Below are 24,278 nucleotides of genomic sequence, written 5' to 3' on the forward strand. Positions count from 1 at the left end.
GAAAGTCAGGCAGAAACAAGGGAATACAACAATAAAAGCACAGCTGCCATGTGTGCATGACACATACTGCATACTCTAATTAGAACCTGAGATACTGTATGAGCTGAGCGCACTTATGACATTCTCATTTGGTTAACAGCTTATTCGCACAGAGCAACGTGACGTGAGCGCTGCAAGTACATGAGCTCATAGTATGTATATTTACAATTACAGAGATCCCTCACTATATTGCAGCTTTTCAACAAATAAATAAGAAATAATAATCAATGTTTGTGATTGTCAAAACATATTCAAAGACGATTTATATGACGTATATGTAGGTCTCTAGGCATCAGTAATGTTAAGAGACATGACGTTAGATTACATGACAGCAGAGCCGACATGAGATAGATTGAAAGATAGTTATCCTCTCATTCTGTGCGGAAGTGGTATTTTTTTTAACTTCTTTGTACTTCCCCACTTTGTTTAAAACACTTTCTTAAGTTTATGAGAAGTATATTAGAGAGGCAAACTAGTTAGCTCAGTAGCTAGCTGTGCAATATGATGTAAACAAAGAATAATGTATTTTGAAAGTCATAGACAGGTTTTATATACTGTACAAACATATTAAGGTTATTAATAGTGTGTGTCTGGAACCAATTAACTGCAAAAAACAGGGGGTACAATTGTATAGGAATGATCTGAAATTTAAAAATGTCCCTCTGTGTGGTTTTGTTAAGCCTTTGAGGGACTAGGGACTAGTTTTATTTTTGTTTTACATCATACAATCTGTTTGAAGAGCTAGACAGTAAATCCAGACCACAGATCAATCAGAAGTAGTCCGGGGTGGTATTATTACTCCGACCCAGTAGATGCTGTTTTAATTTGATATGACTGCGGTGCCAACCAAGCGTAGCACACTGTGGAGGTCGCTCATGAAACTTTCATCAGCTGCCCGGTGGCATGGAGTTCCTGAACGTCTACACTAAATTGCCCCGGGGTCATAAATACTTCATCAACAGAAGACACCTCAGCAAAACTACTCCCCTCTGGTCTGATTTTTATTTTTATTTTTTACATTCTGTGTCTCTTTCCTCCTTTCCCACCACTGCCTCTCTCTCGCTATCTTCTTGGTCGCTAATATTTTTCACTTCTAGCAAAATGAATGCAAACATATACCCTGTTTACAGGCAGCATGATGGAATAGTGGCTAGCAGTAAAGGTGGGCGGATCGATCCAAATATTGTTAATATTTGTGTATGCAAACACGTCTTGTCTTTAAGATAATATAAACCAGGGTTCTCAAACACGCGGCCCGCGGGCCAAATGTGTCCCGCAGGACACTAGTTTGAGGCCCCCGCCTTGATATGAAAGTTTAATTTGATATGGATGCTGTATGGTATCATGTACCCAGAAAAAATGATTACGTTTGATTAATGTTCATGTTAAAGGTTAAATAACTGTTAATAGTTATCCTCCCTATCCGTGTGGAAGTGGTAAGTTTTTGGCTATTTAAGTTTAAAGGAAATAACTTGAAGGCTATGGTTTTGGTCGCTAGCTCTCTAGTTTGCGAGTTAGCATGTGTCTCAAGACACTGCAGTTGCGCAATTTGTTGTAAATAAAAATAAATGTATGAGTATAAATGTGACTATAGTCGTGTTTTGTCATGTCTACAGGGCTCTAATAATGCTTTGTTCATTTTAATCTGAAAAAAATAATTTGTCTACCCACCAACTATATGTGGTTTCTTAAGTTTTCATTATTTGCCGTTTTATTATTATTATTATTATATTTGTTTATTACTGATGGATTGATTTTTATTCTTGATTTGTTTATTTATTTTCCATCTTATTTTGTGCAGAAAAAATTAAGTAAATAAAAATTAAGATATTTGAGAACAGTGGAATGTTTCATCAGAGCTTTTATTGTAGAAAATCGGAACCAAAGCACAGAATTTTTTTAAATATTTTTCTGTTTTTAATGAATGCGTTTTTTCTTTTTGGAAAACCTGATGCGGCCCAGCCTTGCCCAGACCCTAGCTCCAGTGGCCCCCAGGTAAATTGAGTTTGAGACCCCTGATATAAACCAACATTGTGAGCTTGGAGACATAGCTTATGTGGGTTCTGTGATGACCTGGCGACTAGTCCAAGGTGTACCCCACCTCTTGTACAAAATAAGATGGGAGAGACTTCAGCCTGCTCCTAATGATGACAAGCCATATGACAAATTAATCAATGGGTAGATGGACATTCGTTAGAGCATGCAACTACATGTTCAACTCTGGATCTTGATTTTCAGACTTGTGCAATGACGGTAGCGGTACTGATTAAATGTGAATATATCAATTTGTCTCATGCTGGACTGTCCTTTGTGTTCCTTCTCTGCTGTATGGGGTAGAGGACTTGCCAAGGAAATAGCATAATGAGGAAGACTGGCAATTTTTCACTGGGCTTTAGGATAGTGGTGGGCTGGGACTAAAAAAATGGAGCTGGAGCAAACCAATCGCAACAGAGTAAGCTTGGTCAGGGAAGGAGGATGGCGAATGGAGAATTACAGCGAAGAGAAGTACACAACCTTGAGATTTATGGAGCATTTTATTAAATGAAACTTAATATAGGCGTCCTATTTAATCACTTTCAATGAAGGAATTATACAGATGATAATTACTACCTTGATTATGCTATTCAGAATGTCAACATTAGTGATCAGTCGTGTCTGTGTACAGGCAGGGTTTTTAATACAGCTATCGTACTACATCTCATCACCTCAAGCGTACATAATGAAGCGCCTCAGTCTATAGTATTCTATATTCTTCTGTTTTTTAGTTTGTGCTGTGAGCTCACTCTCACCTGCTTTTGTTACCAATACATGGAGAAGCTCAATAAAAAAACATCACTCAAGAAAACCTCAGCAGACTTGCAAGATGTTGGAGAGTGACGGCAATTTTGAGTGTGAGCTCTTGATGTGAAGAGCAGAGAAATAACATTCATAGCCATGCGGCAATCACCAGACGCAGGGAAGGGCTCAGCCTCAAAATGTTTGGATTTTTGCCCAACTGAGAGAATGCACTTTGAATTTATATCCACTATTTATATATTCAAATCGGTATCGAGTTGCATTTTGGAAAACATGATGTGTATTTCAGTCAAATACACAATTATCCTTGATTTGGAAAGTAAAGTTGTGATACTGGAATGTATGGCACTACTGTTCTGACGTTTTGTGTGCTAGGACTGAACCCTGGGATGCAGAGAAACGGCACAATTGTCAAAAATACAATAGATAGGAACGAAAAACAGTCAGTGTAGTGTTGAAACAAATAGATAGGAACTAACTAAACAGGATACCATGAAGTAACTAACCAAAAAGTTAGTGTAAATCAGAAGGTATACCTTAAGTAATACCGAAGTCAATATGGCTGCCCCAAAATGGCAGCAAAATGTGAGCTCGCTCATTCCTGTAAGATTATTTTTTGCCATTAAAGCTAATTTAACAATTGTTAATACGGTGTCAAATATTACAATTCAACTGTTCTAACCATATGTATTTAGTACATTTGAATAAAACAAGCTAGGTAAATATTGCTATTGGCTTTTAGCCTTAAAATTGCTATGGAAACATGTGATGTTTATTTTGTCACAATGGCAAAAATGCAAAGTGAGTTTCACCGAAAATGTTCTTAGTTTCAATTCTAAATCCATTTGTGTTACACAAAAAAGTGTCAAGTTGATATATAACCACCGGCTCTTTTCCTAACTGAAGAGTAGAAAACAATGGTGACTATACCTGAATATGGCTGACCCAAAATGGCAGCGTGTCATGTGAGCTAGCTTATTCCCATTATTTTTTTGCCATTAAAGCTAATTTAACAATTGATAATATGGTGTGAAATATTATAATTCAACTCTTCTCACCATATTTATTTAGTACATTTGAATAAAACAAGCTAGGTAAGTATTGTTATTGGCTTTTAGCCTTAAAATTGCTATGGAAACGTGTGATTATTTTGTCAAAATGGCAAAAATGCTACGTGAGTTTCACCAAAAATATTAATTGTTTAAATTCTAAATAAATTTGTGCGACACAAAAAAGTGTCGAGTTAACATACAACCACCAGCTCTTTTCCTTACTGAAGAGTACAAAACAATGGTGACTATAATCAAATATGGCTGACCCAAAATGGCAGCTTGTCATGTAAAGCTAGCTTATTCCCGTTTTTTTTTTTTTTTGCCATTAAAGCTAATTTAACAATTGATAATTCAACTGTTCTCACCATATTTATTTAGTATATTTGAATAAAACAAGCTAGGTAAATATTGCTATTGGCTTTTAGCCTTAAAATTGCTATGGAAACGTGTGATGTTTATTTTGTCACAATGGAAAAAATGCTAAGTGAGTTTCACCAAAAATGTCTTTGTTTCATTACACACAAAAAAAAGAGTCAAGTTGACCTATAACCACCATAATTTTACTTTCAACGGCACTGGGTTCTTACGGGTTAATGAATTCCAGCATATAAAACCACATGAGCAATCTCCTCCTCCTGCACATCTCTGATACCTTCTCCAAGGAGCGCTCACGAAAATCTCCTCGGCAAGGTGTTCAAATAGGAGCATGTTCCTTCCTTCCTAATGGGATCGTGTTGTCTTCTGGTCAGATGTTCTCCTGCATTTCACTGGTGACGAAATCTTCCTCCTCCTCCTCCTCCTCGTTTGATGAGAAGCTCTTTAGCATCTTCCTTAGCGGCGTTAGATCAACACTTCGGACCGGGGACTTTACACCATGACAGCGAGCAAGGAGCAGCCGAACCAGAGACCCAATCCACAGCAGCAGGACGAGGTGGGCGAGTGGCTTTTAATTCTCGTTGCAGCACTTTAACAGCGAAACCTGCTACCGTGAAGCTTCAATCAGTAGTCTTTACCGTCGCACGTTAGACAGATGCAGCATTTTTTTTTTTTTTTTTACCACGTAGCTCACACAGCATCGTTTTTTCCCCCTTTGCAAGACAAAATAAAAAGCCTTGTGAGCGTGTATCGTGCATGTTAAAAGGGGATGGATGCTGAGAAGACTGCAGGACACATTGTCATTCATCCTTTGCCTCCTGTCAGCTGCTTCAAAACCACTTTAGGACAGAATATGCACCCCCTCCTTTGCTTAACACACATGAAAATGTCATCTTTCACCTGCAGCAGCGGTGTCCAAAGTGGGGCCCGGGGGCTATTTGTAGCCTGCTGCTTGTTTTTGTGTCATCCCTCAGTATAATCTGAGAATGAAATTAAACATGGCTTATATCGGAACATTACAAAGAAAGTTCATGGCTGCACAGAAAAAAAGGTGCATAACAAATTGGGATATAATAGTATTTATTTCATTTAAGTATTTATTTAAGTCTAAAAGTAAGTCCAAAGGAAGGATGCTTCTTATTTTGTGCATAGGAATTATTAAACAATATTTCTGATACATTCAAGCACTGTACATTGGTTTGTTTTTGCATGTTTTTTTATATTGTCTGTGGCGCTTGGGAGCTCCACTTTTAAAAATAACTGTCTGTGTCAGGGCTGGAGAGTGCAACTTAATAATTATGCACTTGTTTTTACAGCACAACGGTGTTTTTGTGTCACCATTAATTACCGCTTTCCTTTCTCTAAGTGTTCTCAACGTGCCCTCAGGCGTTCGGAACCTGGGTCAATGTGCCATTCGTCTCATTTTGGAAATGATTCCTCTCTTTCACAGTAGTATTTCCTCAGAGAGGAAGCCAAGTTCTTCCTGGGTGCTGCTAAATTAATTCAGTCGTTGTAACCTTATTCCAAGAAATCTAAACCCTTTGCCTCGTTATTTCATTTTTTGCGCTTATAAATTGTGGTGTGATGGGACTGAAATCCTCTCGCCACAAAATCTAACCCTCAGTGAACTCAACCTACCGGCCATTTCAGAATATTGCGTGTATATTACGCAAGAGAGGTGTTAACTTTGATCAGTGATGCAGCTTAATGATCACAACCACACTGGGATACTTTAATGGTGCTTGTTGATGTTCCAGTCAGAGGCTGTTAGTGCTCTCGAACACTTGGCCTAACACTTGGACACACCTAATCAACTCCAAATAATTGATGATATATTTGTATTTCGATCAAGCTATGGAGGAAAATAAGTATTTGATACCCTGCTGATTTTGTACTGTTACCTGAGTTTTTCAATTTCTTTTTCTAAATCGAGCTTTAATGTATAGTCGACCCTTAGACTATACAAACTACGACTACCCTGTTTAGTTATCACTCTCAATTTTACAGGAGAAGATCCTTCCACACTCTCAAAGTTACCATCTTTGTGATTATTGTGTTGGACCAGACATGCATTCTTCACAGCAGTTTATTATGCATAATTTCACGTCACTTTCACTTTTCTTTGTCACCAGAAGTCTTTGCCTCACGCTTGGGAGACATAATGAAGGGAAAAAAGTCAATTTTTCCGCATGGGAAAACATTTGAGACATTTTCAGATTGACAATTCCAAATCAAGGTGATTTTGCGCTTATTAAAAAGTCGTTTGGGAGTCCAATATTAGGTCATAAAAAGACCTAAATTATAGAATATAAAGTGGTTATTGTGAATGCTCACTGCTCAGATGGTAAAGAATTGTAGGATTTGTTTACATTTGTGGGGTGAGGAGATACTATGATAGATGTCCTTAAAGCCTCCAATGTTACTTTAACATTAAAGGGACATATTTATTTTTGGACATGAAGTTGTATCAGCAGTGTAGCCTGCCCAGTTCTGGTCAGATTTTGGTGATAAGAAATGCAGTTCTGGAAATGTAGTCCTGGTTAGTTGAGGGCACTTAAGTAAAGAGTTGGCCTTCTCAAAACAATCTTCTTCTTTCTCTTTGTGATTTCCCCTTCAGGGGTTGCCAGAGCAAATGAATCTCCTCTATCCAACCCTGTCTCTCTCACACCAACTACCCTCATGTCCTCCTAAACGCAGCATCCTTCTACCAATATATTCACTCTCTCCCCACTGGACATGTCCGAACCATCTGAGTCTGGCCTCTCTGACTTTATCTCCAAGGTCTCTAACATGTAATGTCCCTCTGATGTACTCGTTTCTGATCCTATCCATCCTGGTCACTCCCACTGAGAACCTGTGCATCCTCATCTCTGCTACCTCCAGTTCTGCTTCCTGTCTTTTCCTCAGTGGCACTGTCTCGAGGTCCAAACAACATGGCTTCTTAAAACAATATGCGTTCAAATGAGTCATACATTTGCATGACAAAAATTCCTCCTCAAAAATCGCTCTGTGTGTGATGAAGATTAAGCCTCCATAATGTCGCAGCCGTCTTGTTTACATACAGTATGTGTTCCACAGTGGATGAAGATGCGAGGGTCGGAGCCATTTTCATCACATAAACATCAATGGACAGCCGATAAGGCGCATTAATAATATTAATAACGTCAGAGAAACTACAGCTAAGCGATTGTGAGGTCTTGAAAGAAAACCAAACAAAGTGACTTGTTTGATATTGGCTGCTATCGTGTTACTGTTGTTTCTAAACACAGACCTAATAATCCGAGACCACTTAGAGGTTAAGCCCTCTGAGTGACCTTGTGGTCAGTCGGTGTGGTGTTGAAACATGTTCTCCTCCTTTGCTCTGTTCTGATGACATTGAGTTGTTTGGTTTGTTTTTTGGGGCAAGAGAAGGAAGGTAGAAAAACTGAAGAAAAAAAAAGGGATACATTGTCCTTCTCTAACCTTGCATTGACTCAAGATCCATTTCTGAATGGATAAGTGCTTGCAGGTTACACCATTAAAAGGTCTCTTGAGTCACATCTGTCAAGATTCTCAGTCATCCGAGTCATCATTATACTGAGTGGGTTAAATCAAGGACAACTGGATTTCCTTTCATCCAAATGCTTCTTTACAGTGGTTCCTTTGTTTTTATTATTCATTTATTCCAAAAGGTCAGACAAAAACCGAAACGTGTGAAAACCAAATAAATGTCATGCATTCCAGACACCCCAGAATAACAACAAAATATATTTTATAGAGAATAATTAAGTCTGTCTACATGTATTAATACCTCAAAATTCCAAGGGCAAAATATTTTTTAATTTGCAGTATTGTATGATAATCAAAACTGATAACCTGCTTGTACAAAAACTGCAGAGTTCGAAAACAAAGGTTTTACTGTATTTCCGCCTGTCTTTATGAGTAGTAGTATGGTAGTATTTAGCTTTTCTGTTGTTTAGGTTGGTTTGTTTGTGCTTCCTGGCTGTTATGACAACAGTGGTGTGTGACAGACGTGGGTGCATCGATCGGAATATAAATTATTGATACCGCTGCGGTGTCAGATACTGGAATGATGCAATTGATATGTTTCAGTTCTCATCTATGTTTATTTTCACAAATATCTGTGTTTTTTTGGTAGACTATGTATATATATATATATATTGTTTTATTGTTTAAAAACTCATGGATTATGCTTTTGGACACAGAAAGTCATGGAGGAAACAAGCCGAAGTCAATAGTAGTGTTTGCTTCTGAACCTTTAGGAATAATTTTGCGGTTTCCTGCTGTGGATACTGAGCTTTTGGATGGTGATGGCCTGTCGCGTCGCTCCCCCCTCCCAAGGTCACCGGACCAAGCCGCATGAAACAAAGAGCACAGAACAGGAAGCGCCATGACACGGACCATGACACTCTTTCTGTCTTGTGCCATTCAGATACAAATGTAAAGAACCGCTGATGGAAAGACACTTTAGACACAAGAGTTACATTACTAAATCAGTTGTCAGATCCCGCACATCCCAGGTGTAGTGTTCCTTCACATTTATCATCCTTCTAATGCCCTCTTGGCGAGCGGTTTTATAGCACTGTGCCTGTTTGGGGGGCCAATTGTTCCTTAGAAAATGGATGGATGGGTTAAACGGTGCTCTTTTTTGTCCAATGGGAAGCTATTGTCATTATGCAATCTGTGCCATAAACGTGATTGGTTCTGCACATCCGCAAGATGTACGTCATTTCCTCTTTTGCTAATTTTCACGTCAGCGCTTCTGTGACGTTACGTGCTGTTGTGGTTATTATTATTATTATTTTAAATGTATGAACATAAATGGTAAGTAACCATACTTCTTATATGTAATATTTTGGGGAGTTCTCAGAACAAGTTTCTATCGTTTTTATTCACCAAGACTGACCTATGTAAAAAAGTAAGCAATGCACTTAGCGCAGATGAAAATGTCATATCTGGTTATGCATTACATACATGAATAAATACAATAAAACAACACATAACATGCAGTGATATTCGAAGGTAAACAACCACAACCAGAGTGCAATGATGGATTAAGCTGGACGATTGAAATAAATAGAATAAAAATCATCTCACACAAATAAAAATTGGGTCGGTCGGCCCTGCCAAGTAGGTGCCCCTTATTTATTTTTCAGGGAGTTGGCCTCCATCATCACTCATAGGTAGAAAAAGAGGCAGCACCACTTGTTAGTGTCAGGGGGAAAAACAATTTCCTGCGCACATCCACTGAACGTCATTTCAATGAGTTTCTTTTTCTATTGTTAGGGTAGTCAGGTTATTCTTTCACTTTTTTATTTCTATTGATAAATGATAAGTATTTTTCAGCTGACTAGAGTCTTATCTGCAGACTGCAGTATCATTTGCTGGAATGCAGTCATCTGCATCTAATTGCATTTGTATCAAATATTCGCCTGCAGGGGAATAGAACCACTATATAAAATTACATTTAAATGTCCCTAAGACCATTTGGGGAAGAGTTTACTGTCTTCTTTTCATCTCTAAATGGAAATTATGCAATGATGGCGATACTTTAAAATGAAAATGTTGCATCACTGAGCTCTCCCTGAAAAAATACATGCATTGTGAATATACCGTAGTGTGCAACTCCTTTCCTATTTGTCAGTCATTCCTGTATCTTTTTGTCCTTTAGTAGTGTAAGTCATAATGTTTTTTTAATTATTGTTTTTTTTTTTTGCACTGCGATTGGCTGGCGACCAGTGCAGGGTGTACCCCACCGTTTGCCCAAAGTCAGCTGGGATAGGCTCCAGCATACTACCATGACATTAGTGAGGATAAGCGGCATAGAAAATGGATTGATGGATGTATTATTTATATGGACAAATTATGTGATTTTGTGTGTACCCATTCCAAAGGGTATGAAATAATGTAAATGCAATTGATTGGTTGCAGACACGACAAAATATTAACACAATACACATACAGAAAAATTACAGTTTTACATGCAAAAAACACACTATGCATAAAAATGATGAATGGAAATCAATTTTACCAATTTAACCCAGCAATTGCGGTTGCGAGTGGTTGACTTGCCTGATTTCCATGCAGGCAGTGCAGGGGTCTGTACATGAATGTGAACGATTGCAGTCAGTCACATTGTCCTGTGACTGACTGGGGATCAGTACTGTGTGCACCCTCTTTCAGCACAAGGTTATCATTAGGAACCTGCGAGGCGCAATCACATTAGAGTTATTCTATGAATGTGCATGGAATCGTGCTGTGCAGTGGACTACCTTTTCCAATTGTGGCTGAGGAGGGAAAGTGTGAGGTGGCGGGAGTTTTTTTTTTTTTTGGATGTACACATCATGCTATGCAGAAGGATTTGGAGAGGGAGTTTTGAGTCGGCGTATGGCACCTTGACACAGGGGCAGAATCCAGGCTTCACACAGCAGTATCGGTTATCAGCTGCTGATTGATTGTAGTAATTACAGTCATTTTTCAGCTGTATTTTCGAAGATTTATGTATTTGTTTTAAGTTCTCTGTGACTTTTCTGGAGAACTTGAATAGTTCTCACTAACAGAGGTGTCCGTCATGTCTCGTTGGAATTCTTTCATTGATCTGTACCATCCTCGGCCTCCTTCACGCGATGAATAATTGATTCTATTGATTGGGGCGTGATGCCGTTTGTTCAAGGGAGAGACAGGTAGAATTACTCCTCTAGGTATTTTATCGTAAGAGGCTTCTCATCACGGACTGTCTTAAATACATAGCACTCCAAAGTGAAGAGAATTAAGCAGGAAAAAAAAAGGAAATCCAAATAGTACTTGTACTTTGTTAGTTGTTTATTCCAGACACAGAGACATAAAGTCAATAGTGGTCTCCCAGGAATTGTGGTTGGCAATGAGATCATGATGGGTACAACAACCCATCACCTCATCTTGTCTTACGTGTTAATTTTAATATTATTTCATCTCTTCATTGTAATTATTACAGGTAATATACAGAGAGTGGTTGATGATTCTGTACTGTGGAATCTAAAAATATACAAAAATATACAAAAATAAACAAAAAACAATGGGGATGCAAGGTGACTGTGACAAGACCAATGGAAAGACCTAACAACTGTAGATGCTTAAAGGGGACCTATTATGCCTGTTTCACTTTTCTGACCTATAATAATATAAATATTGTTTGAATGTTGTGTTATTATGTTAAAAGATGACAAAGTTTCGGATAATTAGGTTTGCACATTTGGAAGTGGCTCTGAACGCTTCCTTTGAGAGAGTTTTTTTCTAATACCGGTTTACTGTGACTTCACAGTGAGTCATCCAGTCGGTGACTTCCTTATATGGGCATGCCTGGGTACAAACTGTTAGCTGTACTAAACGTAATCTACCATTTTTATGGGGTGTGGAAATAAGCAGGACACAATCAATGAATGGCTGTTTTGTAAATTACTGTTCAAGATACCGACAAATAGAAAAGGTTGGAGTAAGCAGTATTACAGATAATTGATAATATAATTGTGATATTACATTTCATCTTCTTGTACATTTGCCTCCTTGTAGACAACACAATCTTTGATGAAATTGTGATGGTGTACATAATTAGAAATGCACTTGCATGCAAAGACTTGATTGACAAATTTAACAATAGAAATACATGAATTGCTACTAAGAGCTAAGATCCCAGGCTGCCCTCCAGTTGGAATAGGTTTACTGAAACACGTATTGTCCCACTTGAGTGTATAATGACTGTGATTTGCTCGTTCTGTCTCAGACTGTCATTGCTTCTGATGGGAAAAGCGTTCAAGTGTCTTTGTATGCCTTGACAAACCCTCGAAAAGAAACATGACAGACTCAGTATGTCAAAACTCTTAATGCTTCTTTCAGTACTCACAATTCTCTATTCATTCCAGAAAGATTATTTAAATTACCTCATTTTAAATGAGATACAAAGTACAAAAAAATACCTCATGGAAACAGATTTGTAATTTAGATTTGGTCTAATCTTTCATGACTCGTTTAACTTTGTCCAATTTGTCCATGGTGGAATGAAAGAATGGTACAGTGTGAGAATGCTGTTTGAAGATGAACCAAATCAGTCATTTTAATTGTTTTTCATGACAAAAACAGGGAAATTGTGTGACCAAAATAAGTGGCAATTAAGTACTCATTTATGCAGTATAAGCATTGAATGATGTATGCTTTCATTCTATTAGTAACCCCAGAAACTAACGGTATGTTAACGGACTATCAAAACTTTTAGCTCTGGTAGAGCAAACCACTTTAAATAAACATTCCTAGTATTATTATTTATTATTCTTAATAGCTCCTGCTCTTACCAGAAGAAAATATTTGTGTAATCTCTATCTAATACAAATTGTAATACTTTTGTCCATTTTGTACTGAACCGTGGGAAATACCACAAGCAATGTTGTAATGTATTTTTTTTTTTATCCGTAGATACTGCAACTACATACTTTGTTGTTTTATCTGTCCGAGAATTATTTCTGTTTTTGTATGAATTTACCCAATGACCTGTTCTCTTGAACGCTGTATCATTATGGAAGCAAAATAGGCTAGTCTGTCATTTTTTAATTGATGTCCACCTCCATTTTTCATATATATATATATATATATATATATATATATATATATATATATATATATATATATATATATATATATGCATCAATTAAAAATTGCAGAAATAATTTAAATAATTTTGAATAAATAATAATAATTTAAATTTATATATATGTTTGTCATATATATACATATAAATTTAAATTATTTTTATATTTATTTATTCAAAATTATTTAAATTATTTGTGCAATTTACTGTCTACGCTGTACATTGTTGTTCATATTTGATGTCATCTATTTATTCACCACATTATTATTATTATTTATTATTATACGGGAGACAGGCAACGACATTTCGCTGGCAATTTCACTGCTGTGTTATTGTGCAATGACAATAAAGAAAGTCTATCTTTCTATATATATATATATATATATATATATATATATATATATATATATATATATATATATATATATATATATATATATATATATATATATATATATATATATATGCATTGCTACAACTAGACAACTAGAACTCATGTCGTATTTAAAACACCTTTAATACGGTTTATAAGTTTATTGAGCAAAATGCTGAATATTTTTTAACAAAAGATGGTCTGTTAAGTATTTATGACTACAATATGAGTCACCATTACGGAACCAACCACGCAGATAAACCCAAAAACCTGACTGACGACAAACAGGCACGGATGTCTGAAGCAACGCTTGCTAAACCTTATTGGTGGCAGCATCAGCACAATCACACACAAACACAGTACAGGTGCAAAAGTGGACTGAGGTGCATATTTATGTTTATCAAACAGTCTGATTGCAGCTGGAATAAAACACTTTCTTAACAGCCCAGGCTTGCAGTTTCGGTACAATCAGTCCGTGACTGAAGGTGCTACTATTAATCACCTCCAAGTGCATAGAGTAGGTGAGGGGAGTGGGTCGTGATAGAGAGAGCATCCTTCCCTCTGTGACCTGTCGGGGTGTTGGTAATTCAGACGCCACTACACAGCCTGCTGTATTAATGAGTTTGTTTACTCTGCATGTGCCTGTAGTGCAAGTACCCTCTCTCCAGCAAAGTACTCTATAGTAAAAAACACAACATTGGCCTCCACTGTGTGGTAGGCATTGCACAGTCAGGGTGGGCAGATTATAAATGAGATTAAGTTTACTTTGCACCTTGCTATCACAGCCTTCATCTGGTTTTCCCAGTCTAACTTGTTATTTAGCTGCGCCTGCAGGTATCTGTGATTAGAAACCCTTCGACCTCGTTTCCTTAAATGTTGATGGGTGTTAGCTGGATCCTGATTGTTCTCACTCCTGTCGATGAAGTACTTTTACTTTTAACCTTTAATTAGGCCAATAACTTCCGTATCATCTGAAAGTTCATGGCTCAAATCCGCACTATACATCAAATGGTGAACAGGAAGGGAGCCGACACAGGTCCTTGTGGCACCCCTGTGCTGGTTGTGTCAAAGATACAGTGCTACAGAAGAATAGACTGTGGTCTGTAATAGAGATAATCCAAACACCAAACATTCATTTTCTACCGCTTATCCTCACGAGGGTCGCGGGGGGTGCTGGAGCCTATCATAGCTGTCTTTGGGCGAGAGGCGGGATACTAGCCAATCACAGGGCACATATAGACAAACAACCATTCACACTCACATTCATACCTTTTGGAATGTGGGAGGAAACCGGAGTACCCGGAGAAAACCCACGCATGCACGGGGAGAACATGCAAACTCCACACAGAGATGGCCGAGGGTGGAATTGAACCCTGGTCCTCCTAGCTGTGAGGTCTGCGCGCTAACCACTAGACCGCCGAGCCACCCCCAAACATTCATTCATTCATTTTCTTCCGCTTATCCTGCTGGAGCCTATCCCAGCTGTCTTTGGGCGAGAGGTTGGGTACACCCTGGACTGGTCACTAGCCAATCACAGGGCACATATAGACAAACAACCATTCACACTCACATTCAATTTGGAGTTTGGAGCCAATTAACCTAGCATGTTTTTGGAATGTGCGAGAAAACCGGAGTACCCGGAGAAAATCCACAAACGCTCAGGGAGAGAACATGCAAACTCCACACAAAGATCGCCGAGGGTGGGATTGCATTCTCCTCATCTTCTCACCTAACCGCTTAAGGCTGGATGCTACTGAATTCACTTGTAAAGTCAAACAATGCGAACCTCACCCTGTCAGCTAATGTTTGATTGGTATACAAAAGTCATAGAGGGTCCATATGAACTGACACACTGTTCCGGATGTAAGAGACTACTGGTCTTACAAATGCCTTCATAATGTAAGAGGTGAGCGCTCCAGGTATGTCGTCCTTATTAATTGGCACACAGTGCAACAGAGCAGGTCGTCAATAGCCTGGGGCTGGGGCTTTATCAGGTTTGGTCCAAGTCCTTCTTGACCGGAGCTTCTCGGAAGATTATTGAATTTCAGGATTTTATGCAATGTTTTATTTCTGAACAAATATGTTTTGTTTAGCAACCATTCACACTCACATTCATAGCCGTGGTTGCAATTTAGAGTTCCAATGAACCTCTCACATGTTTATGAAACGTGAGAGGGAGCTGGGCTACTACACAGAGATGTTTACACAAAGATCAAGATTCCATTAGATGTACCGTGCTGACCAATCAAGGTGTATTAGCGGTTTGTATTGCACCTACAGGGTTTATGGGTAATTGAGGCTGCAGAGCCTGGAGAAATTAGCTTTTTATATAAGGGAGGTTTCATTAATCATTTCATTCTTCCGGGGTGGAATCTTCACTAACATGAAGACTCAGCCACACAGAGTTGAAGGCAGAAACAAATGTTCCTGGAGGGTGGTTCCACAGCAGATATTATCACTCACATAGCACACTCCACGGCCAATCATATTGTACAAACAAGCCTATCTCCAGTCAGTTTGATCAATGGAGGTCTTGAATGCAAATGCGTAGGATTCCTTATCACCCTGAGATGTGGCGCCATCTCTGAGGGTCAACACACAACTCAGTGACTGAGTATGGGCACCAAAGAATATTTGTTTATTTTGCTTTAGGTATTTATGCATACGTTTTAAGCAGGGACTAACTAACTAACAGCAACTGTTATATTTTATCTTCTTCTTCTTTCTTTTCAATTCTTTTCTCCTATTCCTTTCATAAGCCTATCCAGCGCATCAGACAAGTCATTTGCTGATTTATCATCCCCACCAGCAGCTTCACCTTGAACCTTCAGGTTATGCAAATTACTACAAGCCTGAAACTGCATAAACCAACCCTTCCTGGCCATAAACACTTGACCTTCACTCCCTTCCCACTTTTCATTTTTCAAGATTTCTCCAATCTCTTAGGCTTCACATGGGGCTCACTGGGATGCAGCATTGATTGTGGTCTTCCAGCCAAAGCACAAACAACCTTTCCATCTCAATAATGAGACCACAACGCCGCTTGGTTATTACTGTTGCTGTCATTGGAACAGTTGGAACAACATGCACACAAGCATGGTCGAGGCAATTGATACAATATTAGTCAAAGTTTCTCCTCTCTCTGCACTTTTTATGATGTTTACATCCATGGTGAAGGCTTTTCTTGTGCACTTCCATGAGAACAGCCGATTACGCCCATGAGATACAACGAGGTGCAAGAAATTAGTTATAAGCAATAAACAATGTTATCTTTCCTTAGTATAGCTGTGCGTGAGGCGCATACTGGATTTTCCCGCTGTATGCTGTAACTAGTTATGAAGGAAGCTTTATGGGTTTTTAATTAATTTAAATAAAATTAATTAATTTTAATACATTTATGGGAGTCGGTCCATAACCGCAAAACAGAACATGGAACGTTGTAAAACGACAAGCACCACAACATTCAGGACATGTTTTTTTTGACATTCCCAAAATTCTGGGTTTCTCAGAATTGCACATATTTCAGTCCATTGCAGAATTTTCCAATTCCAGCATCGAAACATTCAGGTTAACACATTTTCCACATTTTGAAAGTTGCCATTTTTGCTGTCATTTCAAATTCCATACACCATTTCAGTTCAGTTTCAGCTCCTTAGCATTCACAGGCAATTTAAATACTAATTATGTTCTCTATTTTATTTTATTTTATTTTTTCCAACCTGTACTGTTCAGCAGTTAAACATGTATGCTTATTTTGGCATACCAGATTTGCTGTATAATCCTGTTCAAGTTGTATTGTGTTTTATTTTTTATTTTTTTTGAAGCCACAAAACAGTACATGGGTTAAGAGGGGAATAAAAGCGATAGAGAGTATAAACACTCACATGAACTGCGATAGTAGGTGGAGGGGGTATAATGCAGCAACGGGTGGTGAGAGCATCCATTTCATGGCCTGTTTGTTTGGTGCTGGATGTGTCAGATAAGCATCGAGTGCAGGAATAGTAGGGATCTAGTCGTGGAGTCTGATTGGAGAACCTGGCTGGCGGACCCGGGGATTGACATGGAGATAGAAGAGGGCGGAACAAATAGACAGTCATAGCAGCAGCTGTTGCAATTGCGTTTTCGCCTGCTTGTGCTTAGAAGTGAGCAACTATAGAAATAATTGATAGTGAGGGAAATAATAACAAAAGTCGCAGTAGTATTGGTAATATTAATTTAATGAAAAGAATGATGATGATGCAAAACAGACATGCATGCATGCTAGCGGTAAAATTCATCACATGGAGTTGTTGCTGGTAAACCCTGAGGGTGCAACCATTACTCATATAGGGGTGATAACAAGTTGAGACCCAAATTGTCTCGGTGGCCAGTGGGGTGGCCAGAGTGTGACCAGGGGTGGCCACGGCCACCATTGGCCATCCTGTAGCTCCATCGCTGCTTTTGGACCACGGAAAGTTGTGTGCTGCAGTGAAATGCTTCCAAGGGGAAATGGCGGTTTGGCTGAATTAATGTTCTGCAGCACAGAGCTGTGTTTGTAAAAAAGGTCGCCCAGTCGTGGGGGTGGCCAGTGGGTGGCCACACCCCGTAGCTCCGCCACTGCAGACGGGGCAGGAATAGGGTGAAGAGAAAGGACCTCTCTGTTTTTATTGTATTTGTGCTGACAATCTATTAGAAAAAAATGTACTATTATATCCGAACTTGGTATTTTCCTTGTGAAATGCTCTTGCTGTCCCTGTTTGATCTCCATTTCTCTCTACAGGACCTTGGTGGGGTTAGTCCACCTCAAAGAAACTGGAAGGGCATCGCCATTGCCCTGCTGGTCATTCTAGTCGTCTGCTCTCTCATCACAATGTCTGTCATCCTCCTTACACCAGGTAATGTTCATGATCAAACTTACTTCATTTTTTTTACATATCAGTTGAAGTGTTTTGTTGTTTCTGTACACACACAGTAACATGTAAGAAGTCATCGTGTACAATACAAGTTTCTGTAGCATTATATTATTGCCGACATGCTGACAAACAGAAACTATCAGCCACCATGATCCACCTTACTGACAGCACAAAAAGTCGTTGCTTATCGTCTAGAAATTATGATACTTATTTCAATATTTGGCACTTATTTTGGTTCAATTTCATCAATTAAAATCAGGTTAGGGAGAAAACCTGCAGTGTTTTACAATTTAAACTATTAAGCATAAAATAATGACCATTAAAGATTATGTGATTTCCTTTCACACTTGCTTTTTTGTCTTGATGTCAGAGCCCCTTTGACAATAACGATAATTTGATAATTAGATACATTTTCCTGTTATTTATTTATTTAATGCATTTGAAATAAAACATTGCTTATTATCCCCTGGCTATTCAACAACCGGTCTATTCCATGTTTGGTTAGACCGTACAAATATGGTGTGCGGCGTGTCAAGGATCGCCAACATGGCTGACATTCAAAATCACTTGGCCTTCCTTCTCTGCTCACAGTCAGCAGCTGTCCTATTTAAAAAGTCACATTCCATGCCTCGTTAACATTTTATGTTCAAAAGCCAAACATTTCCGGGGTCATGTTGGAGCATTGAGCATAGCATAAGCATAGAAATGTATTGTTCTGTAGGTGTGTGTAAACAGTCTGTTTTTTAATGATGCTATGTAAATGATCTGCAGCCTGAGTACTCTAAGTGTTTGACCGCTGCAAAAAAGGGGATGTCTGCGACTACTTTGTTTTGGCTCATTATATAAAAGCTTTAAATCAGCAATTACTGTGTAATTGAAAAGTTCAATGTCTGTTGGCTGTGTTGTCCTGGATCCTGGAACTGATACCCCTTTTTGCTCCTGATGAACTGGCACATTGCATGATATCATCTGCCATCAGTGTGTGAATGGGAGGGTTTATAGCGATGCAAAAATATGAAATGTTTTTGACAATGGTGTATTAAAAAAGGTTTGTATTGCATTTAACCACAACTCAATTGTTTAGTGGAGGGGGTGTTTTTTGACATTCCCAAAATTCTGGGTTTCCCAGAATTGCACATATTTCAGTCCATTTTCAACATTTTGATGGTTGCCACTTTTGCTGTTATTTCAAATTCCATACACCATTTCAGTTCAGTTTCAGTTCCTTAGCATTCACAGACAATTTCAATACTAGTTGTCTTCTCTATTTTATTATTATTTTTATTATTTTTAATTAATTTTTTTCCGACTTGTATTGTACTGATATCATCTGCCATCAGTATGTGAATGGGATGGTTTATAGCGATGCAAAAATATTAAATGTTTTCGACAATGGTGCATTAAAAAATGTTTGTATTGCATTTAACCGCAACTCAATTGTTTAGTGGAGGGGGTGTTTTGACCCTGGGTCTTTTCTTGCTTGTGTAGTGATGGAGGTTGGATACCAATGTGCTATTATAAATATCATTCATTGTTGGAGTATTTACCAGCAACACTTGGCAGGGCAATTTCGGTTTTCTCCTAAAAGTTCAAGTTAGGCGCCATTGAAATGACTTGGTCTGGAACCCTGGTTTTACATATTTTAACCTGAATTCCAAGCGTTCCCAAACAGGAAACTTTACAGATGGAAGATGCTTTTAAAGCTTGATAAACACTTTCTGACCTTGACTTTTAAAGTGGTCTGTGCAGGAAATCGGCACCCCTCTGATCTGAACCCAAAGTATTCCGTTATGAATACATGTACTGTACCATTACAACTATAGTACGTGACTATTACTTTGTCATTAATCACAATACATTTTTCCTTATACTCTCTGATAGGGATAATAGTCATTATGTTTTTTTGCTATTTTCAGCTGACAACCAAGCTGGAAGTGACACAAAACTAACTGTGGAGGATCTGTTTAACCCCGAGTTCAAGGTCCATGACCCAGAGGCTAAGTGGATCAATGGTGAGTCATACAGCTGGCATGCAAAGTATTTCTTGTTAGTCCTTCATCACATCCTCTGTATTAGTTTTTCGTATTGGACTGGATTATTTCATTTCATTAACATTTTTGTAGTACCTTTCTTTCTTCGGATGATACCAACATGTTTTTAATGAAATTTAAAATGTCTTGCCCCGCCTCTAAATCTCTGCTCTGTCCACACATCGTAATTGATGCTCACTCGCTCCAAATAGCACCTTTAGGATTCATTTTCCTGTCCCTTATTTAGGTTGATTAAGTTCTGATTTACCAGAACGGGATCATGGTGTATGTTGAGCTTGGATGCTCTTGGCGAGAGATGAGCCACATTAAGTCAATCTGATTAGGGCTTGCTTAGCGCGAGGAAAAGGGTAATGATTTATCAGTCGGAGAGTATGGACAGGATAGTGGGGTTCCTGTGCTGCTCTCTTTTCCATGCAGATGAGCGTGTTTGCTTTAACTTTCCCCTCCATTGCCCATCAACTGCGTGACTCAAACTCAATGCCTGAGGGCAGGAGAAAGAGGCAAGACCTTTCTCTCCATCAATATTTCATTCCCCTGTGACATTTTTCCACTATCTTTTCAACGCTATCTTATTCCCTGAGCTGACCTTAGGCTAGAAAGAGAGAAGCAATGTTGTGCGATATGTCAGCTTTGCGAGTTGGTTTGTGGATGGATGTGGCAAAATGAACTCCAGACAAACGAGGAAAGATAACAGACAGATGGGTGTGGAGAAAGATTGATCACAAGGACTCTGAGCAACAATGAGATTTTTTGAGAGGCTTTGGGGGATTTAGATTGAAGTGATCCACATATCAGTATTATATAAATAAATATATTACATAGCAAATGCATAAACGGTGTATTGGAAATGACGGGCAGTCAGTGCCAGCAAACTTCTCTGCTGGCTTAAACACTATCAGAAGCACTGACCGACAGCTACAATTTCACTTATAATATTTATTCCATGCAAATGTATTAATTTATTCCCAACAGTCTATTATCTTCATTGCTGAGTGTGCCTATTGGCTTCTAGTAGCAGAGGTAGGAGTGCTATTAATTTTCTACCGCTTATCCTCACGAGGGTGGCGGGGGTGCTGGAGCCTATCCCAGCTGTCTTCGGGCGAGAGTGCACCCTGGACTGGTGGCCAGCCAATCACAGGGCACATATAGACAAACAACCATTCACACTCACATTCATACCTATGGACAATTTGGAGACGCTAATTAACCTAGCATGTTTTTGGAATGCACGGGGAGAACATGCAAACTCCACACAGAGATGGCCGAGTGTGGGATTGAGCTCTCGTCTCCAAGCTGTGAGGTCTGTGCGCTAACCACTCGACCGCCGTGCAGCCGAGTGCTGGCCCAGTGTCACATCAAGTGTTAGCAATGGGACAGAAAGAAGGCATTATTCTGTCCTCTGATTGGTTAAAGTCTGAAAGCCTTTGCCTACATAACACTCAAAGTTCCACAGCGGTGCTATTGTTCATCATTCTCTCTCCATATTTCCCATATTTACTGTCATGTTATTAGATAAATATTGATTCTGAACTGGTCTAGATCTACAGTTTAGCCGTTTTGGAGTTCAGAGCTGTTAAGAGTCGATGTATTTGAAGGTAAAGGGCTAACTAGGTTTCTTGTTTTAGTAATAATGGTATTTATGGTATTTATCCCCCCATTCCATTTGTGTATGTTATTGATGGTTTGTATTATAATTGTAACATGATAGTAGATGATATTAAGAGATGGATTGGATTGCTCAAGTGAACTGATATTTTGCTGAAACTTACCTATGTTCTACTGCTTATTTCTAAGGAACAGAAAAGGGTAGAAACAAACTTTTTTTTTCTGATGAGAGATGAGAGTCTAATGTTTCTTTTGGTAGGTACAATGTTTATAACGCCTTGGAACAAAATATTCTGTGTGGCTTGAAAATCAGTCAAAATCATCAAAGTGAGTGATTGAATGAGGCCATAAAACAACATGTAACTAATGCAACAAAGATTCATGAGCTTCAAAGTAATTGTTAATTGCTATGAACGACGTTAGTGTGTTACCTTTGAGGATGAGAAGCGGACGTGTGCACCCCACGGTGTTGCTAATGTTATAGCATATTATTCCAAAAACATACATGGTGACATAATTGGCGACTCCAAATTGTCCATAGGTATGAATGTGAGTGTGAATGGTTGTTTGTCTATATGTGCACTGTCATTGGCTGGCGACCAGTCCAGGGTGCACCCCGCCTGGGTTAGGCTCCAACATACCCTGGTGAGAATAAGCGGTATAGAAAAATGATTGATGGATGAATATTTCCAAATACCAAATATTTTTTGTATTCAACGTTGTTAAGTTCTGATTTCCTCTCTTGATTCAATGCCATCCGCTGAAAATATGAAAGGCAACTATGCGAACCACTATACTACTAATACTACTACCAACTATAGTTACAATAATTTTGTACATGATCCCTTTTAACATTTGTCAAACATTTGCACCCATTCAGTCATTAATTGCTCCTTAAGTGGTGTTTAGTCATCAGCTCATTTTCGTTCTTTTTCTGAATTAACGATGATTGACCTAGATAATCCCATTTACTTCTCTGCTCAGTGTGCTAGCTGGAGTCAGAAAAAAAAAAAATCATCAGATAAAAATGAACTGTAAATTAGTTTACAACATTATGATTAGCGGATGGAAATCTGGTTGTTGCAAATGCATTCTTGTGAGACTGTTCTGTTCCCACGAAGTAGCATCATCATTCTTCTGGGTTAATTGGGAATTGCAAGCTCTGGTGACTTGGATTAATTACCTGACTCCTGCCATATAAGCTACTGCGAAAGCATCAGTGCAGGGAATGTGTATGTGTGTGTGTGTATTTGTCACATGCATTGTGTCCTCTGGGTTTACAGCGCTGGTTTAGGGGGCATCAACACAAAAAGCAACAGCAGCAAATCCAACTCTCATGTGATCGCTCCTCTACAGTTATGATAACACAAATAAAACTGTGACATGCGTTTTCTGTGTTCTCTCTGTCTTTGCATAGTGCCGTCTTGCATCTCTTGCTGTGTAATTACTTTTTGTTAATCTGAGCTATTCAGTCATTCATCCACAAATTAACAACAAATATTGTTTTCCAGTAAAAAAGCATGTCTCCAAATTTGGCTTGTGTTTATCTTTTTCATCCAAAACACAAAGGAAGCATTTTTTTGTTGTTTGTGGGATTAAAAAAAAACAAATATCACAGCATTTGAAGTTACCAAGTCATTCATACGAAGCCATTTAATGTAAAATTACCAGTGACGTGCAGTGAGGTTCATGGCTGGTGAGGCACTGACTCCTTTGGAGTTTCTACAGATTAATTCATTGCTACCAAAGATATATATATATATATATAGTATATATATGTATATATATAACCAGGGTTCAATTCCACCCTCGGCCATCTCTGTGTGGAGTTTGCATGTTCTCCCCGTGCATGCGTGGGTTTTTTCCGGGTACTCCGGTTTCCTCCCACATTCCAAAAACATGCAAGGTTAATTAGCAACTCCAAATTGTCCATAGGTATTAATGTGAGTGTGAATGGTTGTTTGTCTATATGTGCCCTGTGATTCGCTGATAACCAGTCCAGGGCGTATGCAGTTGGAATTGCATGGGTGACTACATCTTCCTTCATCACAAACACAGGCATTCCAGTTTGTTGAATATTTAGTAACAATGTATGCAGCGGCTGACATGCTTTACAATTTCAGACGTCACTGGACCCTAGGTTCCCAAAGTGGTTAGTACATGGATTTTCGTCATGGGGTGTGTGAATAAAAGAATCAAAAGTAAAATCAGCGTGACTACTTTAGCGCCTGAGTCTGATATTGACTTTACGTAATACGCTCATAACGCTAATAACGACTCATATGAACAATAGACTGTGCATGCAGCTGTAAATTGTTCTTTGTGCGTTATATAAACAAATAAGTGTGATGATGATGTTGTGCATTAAGAGTGTTTAATCTTGAAGATTAAATTTATATTGTATGCTCAATGAGAGCCGGTCTTCTTACGTTCCGCTGTGACTAATTAGTACGCTTTGACCTGTAGGAGCCTGTAGTA

The 24,278-nt window shown here is 38.6% G+C and overlaps 1 protein-coding gene across 2 annotated transcripts in view; it reads left to right on the forward strand.

Moving 5' to 3' along the window:
- LOC131136222 (inactive dipeptidyl peptidase 10-like) overlaps positions 1-24,278 on the forward strand; it is a 95,194-nt gene that overhangs the window by 32,439 nt on the left and 38,477 nt on the right. The window contains exons 1-3 of one of the 2 annotated variants that reach the window (XM_058082844.1): positions 4,497-4,818; positions 18,012-18,126; positions 20,061-20,156. In XM_058082844.1, coding sequence (XP_057938827.1) covers positions 4,762-4,818; positions 18,012-18,126; positions 20,061-20,156 — 268 coding nt within the window. In that variant the 5' untranslated portion in view covers positions 4,497-4,761. Of the gene's footprint in view, positions 1-4,496; positions 4,819-18,011; positions 18,127-20,060; positions 20,157-24,278 lie in introns of those variants that run through there. The other variant, XM_058082843.1, reaches the window with a different exon arrangement.

This window comes from Doryrhamphus excisus, chromosome 9 (genome assembly GCF_030265055.1).
Source record: "Doryrhamphus excisus isolate RoL2022-K1 chromosome 9, RoL_Dexc_1.0, whole genome shotgun sequence".
Classification (NCBI taxonomy): Eukaryota; Metazoa; Chordata; class Actinopteri; order Syngnathiformes; family Syngnathidae; genus Doryrhamphus; species Doryrhamphus excisus.